General features: G+C 45.1%; 1 protein-coding gene across 2 annotated transcripts in view; it reads right to left on the bottom strand.

The window, feature by feature from the left end:
* Positions 1–2,227: 2,227 nt before the first annotated feature.
* The window catches only part of SMC4 (structural maintenance of chromosomes 4), a 226,601-nt gene continuing 210,473 nt past the window's right edge, over positions 2,228–18,355 (bottom strand). For both annotated transcript variants that reach the window (XM_063916157.1, XM_063916156.1), the window contains exons 20-24: positions 13,855–14,028; positions 13,551–13,733; positions 6,695–6,927; positions 5,481–5,664; positions 2,228–2,832 (exon numbers count right to left, since the gene is read on the bottom strand). In XM_063916157.1, the coding sequence (XP_063772227.1) occupies positions 2,656–2,832; positions 5,481–5,664; positions 6,695–6,927; positions 13,551–13,733; positions 13,855–14,028 (951 nt within the window). In that variant the 3' untranslated portion in view covers positions 2,228–2,655. The remainder of the gene's footprint in view (positions 2,833–5,480; positions 5,665–6,694; positions 6,928–13,550; positions 13,734–13,854; positions 14,029–18,355) is intronic.

Raw genomic sequence — 18,355 nt, 5'->3', positions numbered from 1 at the left:
AGTAGCCTAAGAAACAGAGCCTAACATTAAAGTAGGTCTGTTTCTCTCCCCTCAGTCCCTCGATGCAGGGAGTCTGTTGCCAGCAGGCTCCCTGAAAATAAAAAACCTAACAAAATACTTTCTTTTCAGGAAACTCAGGAGAGCTCCCTGTAATGCACCCAGTCTCCTCTGGGCACAGTAATAAACTGAGGTCTGGAGGAGGGGCATAGAGGGAGGAGCCAGTGCACACCCATACCTAAAGTTCTTTCTTAAAGTGCCCATGTCTCCTGCGGAGCCCGTCTATCCCCATGGTCCTTACGGAGTCCCCAGCATCCTCTAGGACGTAAGAGAAAACCTGATATACTTAGCCCCCCCAGGTATAGGAATATAGGAGTAGCACGCCGAGTGAAATACCCAATAAAGCAGCCACGTAGCAGCTACATGCACACACATATATAGTCACAAGCGTACCATGCAGAAATTATGCACCATAAAACTGCACTGGACTAGCAATACAAAGTAATACTCAGTATGGCTATATGTGTCAACAATTGATATAACAAAGCACAGTAGATACTGGATGTATATCACAGGGCGTTTGTACCACACAACCCTGAATGTATGCCCTCTCCTACAGGTTAGGCCTGCTGGCATCCCCACCGGGCGCTGCGGGCTTTGAAAACGGGGTTTTAAGAGAGTAAAAATCCCCACAGCTGTGCCACTGGTGGCTAGTGGAGCGGCTGGCCGATAACAGGGTCCACGCCAGCGCGGCCCGCCTCCCACGGCTGCGCCGGATCGCGATAAAGTGCGGCCAAAGAGACCCCCTTACCTCCCCCGTACATGTGGCCACGCGATCCTGGAGGACAGCGTCGTGTGACGGACGTAGGAAAGATACTGAAGCCTCCGCTGTAGTGACCCGGCAACCAGGGCGCGGGAGTATACAGCGCCGCTGGGGGTGATGAAGCTGCAGCCAAGAAAGTCTATGTGACTTTACACGCTGCAAAAGGCAGCCCTTCTGTTGTATGCCTGCTTACTTCATGGCACCAACTTCCAAACTGAGCTCCTGTGCACGGAGGCGGCGCTGTGCATCTTGGGAACAGTCAAAGCTTTGAGCCTGTTGGTGCCTCGGATCAAGATCCTATTCTACACCCCCTGATGTTAATCCTTGTGGAGCCCAGTGTACCCTGCAGCAGAAATGCACATTTATCTCACAACGGGTTCACTACGATATGCCGGCGGTCGGGCTCCCGGCGACCAGCATACCGGCGCCGGGAGCCCGACCGCCGGCTTCCCGACAGTGTGGCGAGCGCAAATGAGCCCCTTGCGGGCTCTCTGCGCTCGCCACGGGCACGGTGGCGCGCCACACTTTTTTATTCTCCCTCCAGGGGGGTCGTGGACCCCCACGAGGGAGAATAAGTGTCGGTATGCCGGCTGTCGGGATCCCGGCGCGTATACACCCCTCACAACATATTGCAAAAATGTTAATTTATGTATTCATTCTTGCACATTAATTTCCTTCCGATCGGTTTTCCCCTAACTACATGTATACCTCCACAATCTACTTTGAATGCAGCAAGTAACTTTCCATGTAAAACGTTCTACTGTACCACTCTATTTGGTTTTCTGTATTTAACTATATTAAATATGAAATCCTTCTACTAACAAAGTAATTAACAAACCAACACCAAGATACATATCTTCCCTTATCTCAAAATAACTCTGCACTCATCCACCTTCCAGGACTTCTTTTGGGCTGCACCCAATCTATGGTATTTATTCCTTGGGTCATTCTATACAACTACCATCAAATGTATATTTGTGTGAGCTACTATACTCAAATACCCTCTGGTCACTGAATGGATTACAGAATTCTGCTAAGTACTTTTGGTCTTCACTGACAACTATAAGTGCACATAACCTCATGTAACAAACGCTTATTAATCTATAGATTAATAAATCAGAAGCAAGGGACATCTTCCCACTTTAATTTCCAGTGTTGTTATTACGGTGTTTGTTCACAATTGTAAAGTGCCAAGGATTATGCTGGCATATATAAAATGCACATACAAAAAAAAAAAATTCTAATATTATTAACCATATGACAAATATGCATACTCCATGAATCACTGGTTATAGATCTGGAATATATTGTAAACCTTGTATTTACAAAATGACTTGCAAATAATGGTTTGCTTTATACCTAAACCTTGTTATACTAGCCAATAAAAAAACAAAAACAAAAAAAAACTAATTTAAAACATTTTACTTTTATTGGAAATGTACATATTACACACACATATAAAAAAGTACATATAGAACAGTAAAACAAAAATATATTTCCCAGCAGAACTCAAAGAATTTTTACTTTTCTTGGTGCAGATAAGGAAAATGTATACCCAGATATAATGTTATACTGAAGAAACAAACGAAATTTCAAGAACGAAGGTAGAATTAGCCTGCAAATGAACACTTGCAAGCTAATGACAGTAGCAGCACTAGATGAGAATGTATTATGGCTAAAGCAGGTAAGGTGTGAAAGGGTCCTCAGGGTGAGCCATTATATAGCCCAGTTCAGTCCCTGTTACTTGTCCTCCCTGCTCCAATGAAAGTCAGGAATATGATGACAGCTCCAATGAGAAGAGTGTGTGTATCAGATCCTTTACCCCCTGACACAATTCAGACACACTGGGAAGCACCAAGTTCAGCAAGTCCTTTAGAAGCAATAATTTTTGGATTTGTAGCCACACTTTTGGTTGTGTTGTGAGTCTTATAAATTCCGATGAGTCTGTCCGCAATCTCAAACATGTTATTCCGTAATGATATAATTATGAACTGGGCATTTTTAGTTTGTTCCTACAAAAAAAAAAAAAAAAAAAAAAAAAGTTAGAAAGAAGACATACTTAAAGAAATGAGAATTTGGCTTCAAATATGTTCACTAAATTAAATCTGTTACACAGACACTTACCACTACATGTTGCAGAGGAAAAATATTGAAACTAAGAACTTCCTCTAATACCCTTTCAGACATACTCTAAAACAGTGGTTCTCAAACTCGGTCCTCAAGTACCCCCAACAGTTCATGTTTTCCAGGTCTCCTCAGAGTGAAATTATTTGCTCCACCTGTGGGTCTTTTAAAATGTGTCAGTGAGTAATGAATACACCTGTGCACCTGCTGAGTGACCTGGAAAACATGAACTGTTGGGGGTACTTGAGGACCGAGTTTGAGAACCACTGCTCTAAAATCCCGGGATTCTGCACGTGAAAGTGCATCAAATCTGAAAAGCACCAACCCAGGAACACATTCCCGGGTTGGCGCCCCTGCTATTGACCAGTGTTTTTCCCAGGACTTTCGTTATGGGTAGAAAACTCTGTTTACAAATGAATGGTGCGACCCAAGATTTTACTCCCAGGTCGCACTTGGAAGCCTTTGATACACTGTGCAGGCTGCCTTGTAGGGTCCGAGATGCTATATTATCTATCTATCTATCTATCTATCTCTATATCATGAATGCAGCCCTGACTTGTAGAATGCCATGGCAGACCTGGCTTATGTCTCAATGGGGACGACCCGGGAACTTACTTGGTCCCAGGTGTAGTGTGAAAGGGGGTCTCCAGCAAAATCCTGGGATTTTCCTGTAGTGAAAAGCCCTGGTCTGAGCAGGGAGATTCCTGGGTGGTATGTCTGAAAGTGGTATAAGAGTGGTTTGGGTCCTTTAGCTGATTAAAAGTTCATTATGAGTTGACAGATTACACAAAAATGTTCTAATAATTTCAAAGCATAAATTTGTGATAGTCTTGTTCTTCTATCACGTGTAGCTGTAAGGACCTTATGAGTCACCAGATCAGTGGTGATCTCCAGTTGGCTTCAGCAGATAGAGGAGGAAACATAGCAGCTGGACAGAGGTGGCCACTAATAGGAGCAGTGACAGCAGGGAAAGGTCAATTGCCATTGGGGCATAAATTACCACTGGATTGACACCCCTGGGGTATATTGTTCACTAAAATATTTAAAATGGTTTGAAGGGTTGTTTTTTTTAGTATTATTATTAAATATGAAAATGTTAAAAAAAAAAAAAAAATTCGTCACTTTTGAAAAAAACAAAACAAAACCCCCACAATGGCTAAACAAGACAACTTTAAGAGAAAGTTCATACAGGTTGAGTATCCCATATCCAAATATCCGAAATACGGAATATTCCGAAATACGGACTTTTTTGAGCGAGAGTGAGATAGTGAAACCTTTGTTTTTTGATGGCTCAATGTACACAAACTTTGTTTAATACACACAGTTATTAAAAATATTGTATTAAATGACCTTCAGACTGTGTATATAAGGTGTATATGAAACATAAATGAATTGTGTGAATGTAGACACACTTTGTTTAATGCACAAAGTTATAAAAAATATTGGCTTAAATTACCTTCGGGCTGTGTGTATAAGGTGCATATGTGACATAAATGTATTCTGTGCTTAGATTTAGGTCCCATTGCCATGATATCTCATTATGGTATGCAATTATTCCAAAATACGGAAAAATCCGATATCCAAAATACCTCTGGTCCCAAGCATTTTGGATAAGGGATACTCAACCTGTATAACAACTTGGGGAGCCCTAGTAAATATCTGTTTAATCATCTAAGAACATTTCAGAATTTAACTGGTGCGTGACAGATTTACCCTATAACAAAATCTCTCCAGAATAATAAGGAAAGAAAAATAGATTTGATAAATCTGCCTTGATTCTTTTTTTTTTTAAAGAACATGAATGTAACCACTTAACTGACGACCCCCCCCCCCCCCCCTCCAAAAAACAAAACAAACAAAAAAATGCTCAGAAATTGTAGGTTTTTTTTTAATGAGTGAATTCGGTTAAGAACATGAATTTAACCTTAGCCAAAAAGATTTTAGTTTATTTTTTGAAAAATGAATCTTTTTTTTCTCAAACATCAGTCGGGAAGATCGGTAACATCGAAGCATCACAATGTTACTTTTAACACCCCAGACAGCTGCCAGGTACACGGGAAGAGGGGGTGTTTGCTGGTTTACACTTCGCTGCCAACACACTTCATGGTGTGGTTGCATCTCATGTGACCATGCCAGGCAAGTGGTTAAGGAGAAAGTATGGTCTATAACCGTGATTCTCAAAAGTACCATTCATGTTTTGTGGATGTCTTCAGTCATCCACAGGCGAGTTAATCAGTTTTGCTGTAAGTAATTATTCCACCTGCTTCAACAGACCAAATCCCTTTAAACATGATCTGTTTGGATATTTGAGGGTAGAGAGCCACTACTATAAAAAATAATACATGCTTCACTATCCATTTCAGAATATGGTCATGTTATGGATTGTATACCAGCAAGATGTGAACAAATGATGTGGCGGGAAAAACTGATTTACTGTAGCTTCTCAGGCAATTTTAAAATGTCCCATGTTGGTAGTGAGTCAAGGTAAACAACTTGAAGGATTTAGCACACAGTTATAGGAGGCTTAACTACTTACATAAATGTAAAATGCAACAATGGAAACATTTTTGAAGTCCAAAGCAGCGTCAATCTCATCCATGAAGTACAGAGGTGTTGGCTTATAATGGTGAAGAGCAAACACCAAAGCTAGAGAACTTAAGGTTTTCTCTCCGCCTGAAAGATTAAATATTTTCTTCCAACTCTTCTTTGGTGGTCTCACACTGTAAAAAAGCAGAGAGGGGGTGGGGAAAAGTAATGTTTAATGGTATACACAGTATAATTGTTTATTTTACTTTAAAATACCCAGGTTTGCCCTTCCTTGGGGGGACATGGCGGTTCCCTCACTTAAATTACAATAAAGCATTTAATGACTGTTCCATAAAATTTGGACTGCTTTTGAAAAATCTTCAGTCTTCAAGCCAGGTGCTGTAAAACACATTGCAGTCAATATAATGAGACTATTTTATTAATTTTCTGCTATGTCAAAATGAGCAATTGTGATTAATCTTGTGAAATTGGATTAAAAAAAAACAAAAAACACTTCTCTGCCAAATTAGCTAGCTCTGTTCCACCATTTAAAACTTGTCAGACACAAATAACCAAAGTTAAAGTATTAATACCCCTTTCCAGCGCCACAGAAACCTTGAATTTCTAAATCCTGCCTTTAAGGGGTCCTCATTCTCCTGTTCATCAGTAATCACAGACAAAAATAGCAACACACGTGCTTCAATTTTGCTTCTCTAGATTTATAGAAATTCGCTAGTGCAGCGATTGGTGAAGGTGAAATTTACGGATCCTGTGACACGATGCAACCAACTTTAAACAGTGAAAAACACAATTGCCGATTAATCTCACTACTATCTCTAGTGCCACCGTTAATCCCTCTTTGAATAAACTAATACCAAGTTGTTTCTGACAAACCACACACTTTCACTTCCTGAAATCACAGCTTCCTAAATTAATGGAAATACTGTGATTTGATGGATGAAATTGGCAGTCTTACTTTGTTATACCACCACAAAAACAGAGGTACATGAAGTACAGTCAAGGCCGACTGGAACCAAAGACTTACAGAGGGTGGGATGTCTCCGTGGGTAAACCCCACTGACCACAAACAAAAGGGGGGGAAAAGTAGGCACAAAATACAGTGTAAAAGAAAAATTTGCACAAGTGGAAAACAAACACAGAAAAGTAAAAAAATAAAAGGAGGTTCAACAAAGACTAGAGGAACACACTGCATGGGGGACCAACCTAAACATGATGCCTTCTGAAAATGGATCTAAGCTATCCACGAGTTCCAGCTCTGCGTCACCTCCCAAAGTCAACATCTGGTAGTTTTCTTTTAGTTTGTTTGTTATGACATTAAATCCAGCCATAAACTCATTAAGTCTTTGCTTACGAAGATCTTCAAAAGCTCTTCTAAATTGATCTCTCTCATTTGTGATTTCATCAAGTTCTGCAACTCTTTGCAAATATAGCTCCTCCTATTAATGAGAAAAGGGTAAATACTTTAAAAGGCATTCAAATAGCACAAGATATCAGAAAATTAGTACATGAAATAAAAAAGATAATATTTTTTTCGTTCAAGAGGTAGCTTTCAAATACAGGTTGAGTATTCCATATTCAAAATGCTTGGGACCAAAAGTATGTTGGAATGTTAACAAACCATAATGAGGTACCTTGGGGACGGGACCCAAGTCTAAACACGTCACTATCTCAGTCACACTCAAAAAACTCCATATATCACAGGCACCAGTCACAAAAAAAGCAGGAGAATCTTTTATTTTTTTTTTATCATCGTAAATGCACATGGGAAAAAAGTATCAATACCATAGCACAGTGCTTATACTGGGTAGTTATTACAGCCAAGATTTAGACTACTCCTACAAGTATGATTTGTATAATTTTAGTTCCACCTGCCAGACCAAATTCTTTTTGAAGACCCCACATTTCCAGAAAATAGGATTTTGGTTACCTACCGGTAAATTCTTTTCTCGTAGAGGATGCTGGGGTCCACATTAGTACCATGGGGTATAGACGGGTCCACCAGGAGCCACTGGCACTTTAAGAGTTTGAGAGTGTGGGCTGGCTCCTCCCTCTATGCCCCTCCTACCAGACTCCATTTAGAAACTGTGCCCGAGGAGAGAAGGATTATACACAGATAGTGGTGAGATTCGTACCAGCTCACACATACAGGGCACGTCAAGCCAACGAGGCTTGAACACTCAGCAACTGCTGAAACATTACTTAGCAAGTAACAATGCAGTACTCAACTAAAACAAAGTGGTACTAAACCAAATAACATTTGCAGGAAAACGAAGTGCTGGGCAGGCGCCCAGCACCCTCAGGACTACGAGAAAAGGATTTACCAGTAGGTAACCAAAATCCTATTTTCTCTTACGTCCTAGAGCAGGCATTCCCAACCGCGGTCCTCAAGGCACACCAACAGTGCAGGTTTTAGTGATATCCAGGCTTCAGCACAGATGGTTAAATCAAAATAACTGAGGTACTAATTAAGTCACCTGTGTTCAAGCCTGGATATCACTAAAGCCAGGACTGTTAGTGTGCCTTGAGGACCGCGGTTGGGAAACACTGTCCTAGAGGATGCTGGGCCACATTAGTACCATGGGGATGTACCAAAGCTCCCAGAACGGGAGGGAGAGCGCGGGGGCTCCTGCAGAACTGATTGACTGAACTTCAGATCATCAGAGGCCAAAGTATCGAACTTTTAAAACTTTGCAACACGTTCGACCCAGACCAAGTTGCAGTTCGGCAAAGTTGCACTGCCGAGACACCCCGGGCAGTCGCCCAGGAAGACCCCACCTTACGAGTAGAGTGGGCCTTAACAGCCGTTGGACACGGCAATCCAGCCGTAGAATAATCGTGCTGGATAGTGAACCTAATCCAGCAAGAAATAGTCTGCTGAGAAGCAGGACACCCAATTTTCTTGGGACCATATAGGACAAACAGAGTCCTACTTTCTGTGACGAGAAGTCCTCTTCACATACATCTTCAGAGCCCTTACAACATCCAAGGACTTTGATGGAATTGAGGAGTTAGGCACTGGCACCACAATAGGTTGGTTGATCTGAAATGCCAACACAACCTTCAGAAGAAACTGCAGACGTGTCCGGAGCTCAGCTCTATCTTCGTGGAAGATCAAGTCAAGGTTTTTACCCCCAGCTCGGACACAGCTTTTACCCCCAGCTCGGACACACATCCAGCAGTAGCTAAGGCCAACAACGTGACCGCCTTCCATGTAAGAAATTTGACCTCAACCTCCTGTAGAGGTAGCCAATTGTTTCTGAAAGAAAATAGATAAGGCCGAAATCTGGACTTTCACAGATGCTAACCTCAGGCCCATATCCACTCCTGCTTGCAGGAAGAGGAGAAAACGTCCGAGTTGAAACCCACCGTAGGAAACTTCTTGGACTCCCACCAAGAGACATATTTCTTCCAAATACGATGGTAAATGTTTAGACGTTACTTACGCCTTTCCTAGCCTGCATCAGGGTAGGAATGACCTTCTTCGGAATGCCCTTTCAAGCAAGTATCAGGCGCTCAACTTCCATGCCGTCAAACGTAGCCGCTGTAAGTCTTGATAGGCGAACGGTCCCTGCTGCAGCAGGTCCTCCCGAAGAGGACTCTGTTCCTCTTGCAGTATATTCAGAAATCCGCGTACCAAGCCCTTCTTGGCCAGTCTGGGGCAATGAGGATCGCTTGAACCCTTGTCCTCCATATGAGCTCTAGGATTCTTGGGATGAGTGGTGTAAACACGTACACTGACTGGAACACCCACGGAGACACCAGGGCATCCACTGCCTGTGGGTCCCTCGACCTGGAACAGTAACGCTGAAGCTTCTTGTTGAGACGAGAGGCCATTGTGTTTATTTGGGGTAAACCCAAAAGGTCTGTTATTTCCAGGAACACCTCCGGATGGAGACCCCACTCCCCTGGATAGAGATCGTGTCTGCTGAGGAGTCTGCTTCCCAGTAGTCTACTCCCGGAATGAAGATGGCTGACAGCGCCAACACGTGCTCTTCTGTCCAGGAGTAATCTTGTGACCTCTGACATTGCCGCTCTGCTCTTCGTTCCGCCTTGTCAGTTTATGTAAGCCACTGTTACGTTGTCCGACTGCACTTGAATGGCCCGATTTCTTAAAAGAGCGGCCGTCTGAAGAAGACCGTTGTAGACTGCCCTCAGTTCCAGGATGTTGATGGGCAGGCCGGCTTCCAGGCTTGACCACCTTCCTTGGAAGGTTAGTCCCTGAGTGATTGCTCCCCAGCCTCGAAGACTCGCATCCGTGGTTAGAAGGACCCAGTCCTGAATCCCGAACCTGCGGCCCTCCAGAAGGTGAGGCAAATGGAGCCACCAGAGGAGTAAGATCCTGACCTTTGGGGACAGACGAATTCTCTAGTGCATGTGGAGAGGAGATCCTGACCACTTGTCCAGGAGATCCAGTTGGAAGGTCCGAGCGTGGAACCTCCCGTACTGGAGACCCTCGTAAGAGGCCACCATCTTTCCCAATAGGTGAATGCATTGATGAACTGACACCCGGGCTGGCTTCAGGACATCCCGGACTATAGCTTGTATCACCAACGCCCTTTCCTGCGGAACAAACACCTTTTGCACTTCCGTATCCAGGATCATTCCCAGAAAGGACAACCTCTGGGTTGGTTCCAAATGTGACTTTGGAATGTTCAGAATCCAACCATAACTCCTGAGGAGGCATGTTGTGAGAACAATGGATTGCAGCAGCTTCTCCCTGGACGATACTTTTATCAGCAGATCGACCAGATATGGAATGATGTTCACACACTGTTTGCGGAGGAGAACCATCATTTCCGCCATCACCTTGGTAAACACCCTTGGTGCTTTGGAGAGGCCGAATGGCAGGGCCTGGAACTGGAAATGACAGTCTAGCAATACGAAACGGAGATAAGCCTGATGCGGCAGCCAGATCAGAATGTGGGAGGTATGCATCCTTGATATCCAGTGATACCAGGAATTCTCCCTCTTCCAGACCTGATATCACCGCCCTGAGAGACTCCATCTTGAACATGAACGCCTTTAGAAAGGGGTTCAATGATTTCAGGTTCAGAATGGGCCTGACCGAACCATCCGGTTTCGGTACCACGAGAAGGTTCGAATAGTAACCTTTGTTCTGCATGTGAGGTGGCACTGGCACAATGACCTGTGCCTCCGCCAGTTTTTGGACAGCGTCCTGTAGCACAGTACTGTCTGCCAACAGAGTTGGCAAGCCTGATTTGAAAAAACTATGAGAAGGGAGACTTTGAAATTCCAGCCTGCATCCCTGGGATACAATATCACCCAGGGATCCAGGCCGGACGATATCCAGATGTGACTGAATTGTCCGAGTCTGGCTCCCGCTGGCCCCATCTCCAGGCCGCGCGGTCCATCGTCATGCGGAGGACTTTGGCGTACCTGAAGCAGGCTTTTGCTCCTGGGAACCTGCAGCTGCAGGTTTCTTGGGCTTAACTCGACCTCCCCTAAAAAAAGTATTGGACGCTCTGGCCTTTCTAGGCCGAAAGGACTGCGTTGCAGATGAAGAGAAGGATTTCATCGGAGCAGGTGCAGCTAAGGGAAGAAACGGAAACTTACCCGCTGGATATCCACGCATCAAAAGCTTCCCCAAAGAGGCTGACCTGTATAGGGTAGGGCCTCCACACTTTTCCTGGATTCCGCGTCGGCCGACCACTGGCGTAGCCACAGTCCCCGACGAGCTGAAACAGACATGGAAGATATTCCCGCAGCCATGGAACCCAGGTCTTTCATGGATTCTACCATAAAACCTGCAGAATCATGTATATTGCGTAAATATAATGCAACATCATCCCTATCCATCGTATCCAAATCCTCAAGTAAGGTAGCCGACCACTTTACTATTGCCTTTGCAATCCATGCGGTAGCAATTGTGGAACGTAATATGGCCCCTGAAGCAGTGTACATTGATTTAAGCGTGTTATCAATTTTTCTATCAGCCAGCTCCTTTAAGGCGGTAGATCCTGGAACAGGCAAAACCACCTTCATGGAGAGTCTGGATACAGGTGCGTCAACAATCGGCGGGTTTTCCTATTTTTTCCTATCCCCTTCAGGGAAAGGAAACGCCACCTGGACCCTTTTAGGGACCTGGAATTTTTTCTCAGGGTTTACCCATGCTTTTTCAAATATAGCATTCAATTCCTTTGATGCAGGGAAGGTTAGCGAGGCATTTTTATTTTCAGTGAAAAAAGCCTCCTCAACCTGCTCAGGTGTGGTATCATTAACATTCAACACATCCCTGATAGCCTCTATCAACAATTGCACCCCCTCTGCAAGAGATGTGGACCCCTGCAACACATCCCCATCACCGTCTGTGGTATCAGAATCAGTATCCGTGCAGTCTTGTGTGACCTGCACAAGCGCACATTTGTGGGGTTAAACAGCGGGGCGTCCTGAGGTACCAGAAGCCGGCCATACTGCCATAGAGCTCTGTAATACCTGGGTTGCAGATTCATTACTCGTAACCCTGTCAGAAATCTGAGAACTCCAAGAATTGATAGAGGAAAACCACTTTGGTGCCCTTGCTGGTATCTGTGCTAAACCAGTACTATCCTGATTACATGGAATGGGATCATCCTGGGAGGATAAATCCTCTGCAGCATATGACACAGTATCCCTGGACATAGCTAAAGGAGACCACCAAACACTCAACACACACACAGGTGAGGGCAGACAGAGTTCCCCCCCCCAAGAGATTGGAGCCAACCCACACAAAGCGCTTTTAGCAAAGGGGGCCCCCTTGTCAGCGCTGACTGTGCACCTTAATAGGACATACAGTCATATTGCAGCCTCCCCTCCCTTCTACAAGCCCCTGGTACCGTGTACAGATAGCTGGAGTTGCTGTGGAGGGACCTGTTCTTCCTCTCAGTGCTGTGCAGGCAGGAAAATGGTGTTGGAACGCTGCTGGGTCCGCTCTGAGAAGCTCCGCCCCCTTAATGGCGCGGTCTTCCCGTTCTTCAAGGATTATACTGTCCAGAGGAAAAATGTGCTGGCAGAGATCGGCGGACCCGACAGACTTGTGGACCAGTGTGGGGGTAAGCGCTGGCCCAGGGCGCTCCTCACAGCGCCGCACCATGTGCCTCTGAGCCTTCCCAGGAGCGCAGTTAATACTGCACTCCCTCCCCGTTTCCGCCATCTTCACACCAGCCCCCCGCTTGCTAGAGGGGTCGGTGTCTCACTCACCACATCTTCAGCTCTGTAAGGGGTTGGCGGCATGCTGCTGGGGGCGAGTGGTCCCCTGTGGTGGAGAACGATCCGACCCATCTGGAGCTCAGTGTCCAGTCAGCGGAGACAGTGGCTCAGACCCCGCAGGGCGGACACTGCTCCCCCCTTAGTCCCTCGCTGCAGGGAGGCTGTTGCCAGCAGCCTCCCTGTAAAAAAATAAACTCTAAAAATAAACTTTTCCAGGAAAGCTCTGTAGAGCTCCCCTAGCTGTGACCGGCTCCTCCGGGCACATTTTCTAAACCGAGTCTGGTAGGAGGGGTATAGAGGGAGGAGACAGGCCACACTCTCAAACTCTTAAAGTGCCAATGGCTCCTGGTGGACCAGTCTATACCCCATGGTACTAATGTGGACCCCAGCATCCTCTAGGACGAAAGAGAAACCATATAAATTAATTTCAGTCATTTCTAACCCAAAAACAGAGTTTTAGCAGATCTGCTTCCCTTTTCATGGAGATTCTTGTACAGTACTGGGTTAACTAATCAGGATTTGATGAAACAAATCCAAATACAGATTTTTCATAACCTGTAGAACTTCCCGGAATTAAAAGGAGCATATGTAATAGGGTCCGATTTTGCCAGAGGATGCCGGCCGATCTCAGACGGTTTTTTAAAGCAGCAGTCATTTACAAGGTATGGTTGAGCCTTGTAAATGACAGCCGCTTAAAAAAAAAAAAAACACGTCAGAGATTGCCCGTCATCCCGTTCCTCCAACAAACTCTGACCCTATTACATATGCTCCATAATGTTTTATCATTTACGCTCTTTTCACTTAATTTCAACATTAAAGTTCCAGAAACTTTAAAATATTGTAAAACATTTACCTTCATTTTATATGCAGCAATAGCACCAAGGTTTGGCTTCATTTCATGACTCTTTGCTTCTAAAAGTGCAATTTGATTATTTATTTGATCTGGATTCTTTATTGCCTCTAGTTCTTCTTGGGTTAGTATGTGCAGAATCTCCTCTGGATTGCCTTCTATGTTATGAAGTGTAATTTTTGATATCTAAAAATAGGGGTGAAAAAAGGAGACAGAAACTATGCTCATTACTCCAACAAATCAAAAAAGTTATGACACATAACTTTACATTACAAATGTAGCTGGCACCCACAAATCTTAAGCTTACCTCTTTTTGCCAGTATTTGATTTTAGACTGATGCTCAGCTATGTGCCCATCTATTTGCTCAATTTTAAGCCGGATATTTAGTGCATCCTTTTGAAGGGCGTGCTCCTTATCCTGAACCGCTTTCATTTCTTGTAGTAACTCTTTGTGCTGTTCTTGGATCTCAGTGAGTGAACCCTGAGCAAAAATGATAAAAAACAGAAAATATATGAAATAATAAATACATGATGATGCACAACACAAATCAAATGGCTTGATGGTTGAAATGTTAAAGCTTACGAAACAGATTAAAAAATAATAGTTTTTGTTTTATGTAATTAAAAGGGTGACTCTCTGAACTGCCATTTGGCTTTGGAAATTTAACACGCGAATCTGAGAAAGCTTTGTCAAGTTTCCCAGACCGGACATGCAAGTATCCTAAGTCTTTGGAGACAATTAGTCTTGCGCCATGCAGTTTATGACCGATATGCACCTAGGCAATTGAAGATGGCAATTTCAGGTTCAAAATGGGTCGAACGCTGGATTATAGTGTTTGGACCATGAAGAGATGAATATATAAACCCAACCCCTTTCTCCCTATCTCCTGGTAGTCTAGTTGTGAAAATAAGAATTTACTTACCGATAATTCTATTTCTCATAGTCCGTAGTGGATGCTGGGACTCCGTCAGGACCATGGGGAATAGCGGGCTCCGCAGGAGACAGGGCACATCTAAAAAAGCTTTTAGGTCACATGGTGCGTACTGGCTCCTCCCCCTATGACCCTCCTCCAAGCCTCAGTTAGGTACTGTGCCCGGACGAGCGTACACAATAAGGAAGGATCTTGAATCCCGGGTAAGACTCATACCAGCCACACCAATCACACCGTACAACTTGTGATCTGAACCCAGTTAACAGTATGATAACACAAACGAAGTAGCCTCTGAACAGATGGCTCACAACAACAGTAATAACCCGATTTTTGTAACAATAACTATGTACAAGCATTGCAGACAATCCGCACTTGGGATGGGCGCCCAGCATCCACTACGGACTATGAGAAATAGAATTATCGGTAAGTAAATTCTTATTTTCTCTAACGTCCTAGTGGATGCTGGGACTCCGTCAGGACCATGGGGATTATACCAAAGCTCCCAAACGGGCGGGAGAGTGCGGATGACTCTGCAGCACCGAATGAGAGAACTCCAGGTCCTCTTTAGCCAGAGTATCAAATTTGTAAAATTTTACAAACGTGTTCTCCCCTGACCACGTAGCTGCTCGGCAAAGTTGTAATGCCGAGACTCCTCGGGCAGCCGCCCAGGATGAGCCCACTTTCCTTGTGGAATGGGCCTTTACAGATTTAGGCTGTGGCAGGCCTGCCACAGAATGTGCAAGTTGGATTGTACTACATATCCAACGTGCAATCGTCTGTTTAGACGCAGGAGCACCCAACTTGTTGGGTGCATACAATGTAAACAACGAGTCAGATTTTCTGACTCCAGCTGTCCTTGAAATATATATTTTTAATGCTCTGACAACGTCCAGTAACTTGGAGTCCTCCAAGTCGCTAGTAGCCGCAGGCACCACAATAGGCTGGTTCAAGTGAAATGCCGAAACCACCTTAGGGAGAAATTGAGGACGTGTCCTCAATTCTGCCCTGTCCGAATGGAATATCAGATATGGGCTTTTGTATGACAAAGCTGCCAACTCCGAAACTCTCCTGGCTGAAGCCAGGGCCAACAGCATGGTTACCTTCCATGTAAGGTATTTTAAATCTACCGATTTTAAAGGCTCAAACCAATGAGATTTGAGAAAATTTAGAACCACGTTCAAATCCCACGGTGCCACTGGAGGCACTATTGGGGGTTGTATATGTAGTACACCTTTGACAAAAGTTTGTACTTCAGGCACTGACGCCAATTCCTTCTGGAAGAAAATTGATAAGGCCGAAATTTGAACTTTAATGGACCCCAATTTGAGGCCCATAGACAATCCTGCTTGCAGGAAATGTAAGAATCGACCCAATTGAAATTCTTCCGTTGGAGCCTTCTTGGCCTCACACCACGCAACATATTTTCTCCAAATGCGGTGATAATGTTGTGCGGTCACTTCTTTCCTGGCTTTAATTAAAGTAGGAATAACTTCCTCAGGAATGCCCTTCTCTTTTAGAATCCGGCGTTCAACCGCCATGCCGTCAAACGCAGCCGCGGTAAGTCTTGGAACATACAAGGTCCCTGCTGAAGCAGATCCCTTCTTAGAGGTAGAGGCCACGGATCCTCCGTGAGCATCTCTTGAAGTTCCGGATACCAAGTTCTTCTTGGCCAGTCCGGAGCTACCAGTATTGTTCTTACTCCTCTTTTCCGTATAATTCTCAGTACCTTTGGTATGAGAGGCAGAGGAGGGAACACATACACTGACTGGTACACCCACGGTGTTACCAGAGCGTCCACAGCTATTGCCTGAGGGTCTCTTGACCTGGCGCAATACCTGTCCAATTTTTTGTTGAGGCGAGACGCCATCATGTCCACCTTTGGTTTTTCCCAACGGTTCACAATCATGTGGAAAACTTCTGGATGAAGTCCCCACTCTCCCGGGTGAAGGTCGTGTCTGCTGAGGAAATCTGCTTCCCAGTTGTCCACTCCCGGGATGAACACTGCTGACAGTGCTACGACATGATTCTCCGCCCAGCGCAGAATCCTTGCAGCTTCTGCCATTGCACTCCTGCTTCTCGTGCCGCCTTGTCGGTTTACGTGGGCGACTGCCGTGATGTTGTCGGACTGGATCAACACCGGCTGACCCTGAAGCAGCGATTTTGCCAGGCTTAGAGCATTGTAGATCGCTCTTAGCTCCAGTATATTTATGTGAAGAGACGTCTCCAGGTTTGACCACACGCCCTGGAAGTTTCTTCCCTTTGTGACTGCTCCCCAACCTCGTAGGCTGGCATCCGTAGTCACCAGGACCCAGTCCTGTATGCCGAATCTGCGGCCCACTAACAGATGGGCAGTCTGCAACCACCACAGGAGAGACAACCTTGTTCTCGGTGACAGTGTTATCCGCTGATGCATGTGCAGATGCGATCCGGACCATTTGTCCAGCAGATCCCACTGAAATGTTCGTGCATGGAATCTGCCGAATGGAATCGCTTCGTACGAAGCCACCATCTTTCCCAGGACTCTTGTGCATTGATGTACTGACACAGTTCCTGGTTTTAGGAGGTTCTTGACAAGTTCGGATAACTCCCTTGCTTTCTCTTCCGGGAGAAATACCTTTTTCTGAACCGTGTCCAGAATCATGCCCAGGAACAGCAGATGTGTTGTCGGGGTCAATTGAGATTTTGGAAGATTTAGAATCCACCCGTGTTGCTGAAGCACTACTTGTGTTAGCGCTACACCGACTTCCAGCTGTTCTCTGGACTTTGCCCTTATCAGGAGATCGTCCAAGTAAGGGATAATTAATACGCCTTTTCTTCGTAGAAGAACCATCATTTCGGTCATTACCTTGGTAAAGACCCGAGGGGCCGTGGACAACCCAAACGGCAGCGTTTGAAACTGATAATGACAGTCTTGTATCACGAACCTGAGATACCCTTGGTGTGAGGGGTAAATCGGGACATGTAGATAAGCATCTTTTATGTCCAAGGACACCATGAAGTCTCCTTCTTCCAGATTCGCTATCACTGCTCTGAGTGACTCCATCTTGAACTTGAATTTCTTTATGTACAGGTTCAAGGATTTCAGATTTAGAATAGGCCTTACCGAACCGTCCGGTTTCGGTACCACAAATAGTGTGGAATAATACCCCTTTCCCTGTTGTAGGAGGGGTACCTTGACTATCACCTGCTGAGAATACAGCTTGTGAATGGCTTCCAAAACCGACGTCCTTTCTGAGGGAGACGTTGGTAAAGCAGACTTTAGGAACCGGCGAGGGGGAGACCTTTCGAACTCCAGCATGTAACCCTGAGATACTATCTGCAGGACCCACGGGTCCACTTGTGAGTGAACCCATTGATTGCTGAAAATCTTGAGTCGACCCCCCACCGTTCCTGAGTCCGCTTGTAAAGCCCCAGCGTCATGCTGATGGCTTTGTAGAAGCCGGGGCGGGCTTCTGTTCCTGGGCAGGGGCTGCTTGCTGCCCTTTCTTACCCTTTCCTCTGCCTCGCGGCAGATAAGACTGTCCTTTTGGTCGCTTTTTATAGGAGCGAAAGGACTGCGGCTGAAAAGACGGTGTCTTTTTCTGTTGGGAGGGGGTCTGAGGTAAAAAAGTGGATTTGCCGGCAGTTGCCGTGGCCACCAGGTCCGAAAGACCGACCCCAAACAATTCCTCTCCTTTATATGGCAATACTTCCATATGCCTCTTGGAATCCGCATCACCTGACCACTGTCGCGTCCATAAACTTCTTCTGGCAGATATGGACATCGCGCTTACTCTTGATGCTAGAGTACAAACATCCCTCTGAGCATCTCGCATATAAAGGAAAGCATCCTTTAATTGCTCTAGAGTCAATAAAATACTGTCCCTATCCAGGGTA

Source organism: Pseudophryne corroboree, chromosome 4 (assembly GCF_028390025.1).
Source record: "Pseudophryne corroboree isolate aPseCor3 chromosome 4, aPseCor3.hap2, whole genome shotgun sequence".
NCBI lineage: Eukaryota > Metazoa > Chordata > Amphibia > Anura > Myobatrachidae > Pseudophryne > Pseudophryne corroboree.
Note: the sequence above shows the minus strand (reverse complement) of the source record. Positions and strands in the feature narration are given on the sequence as shown.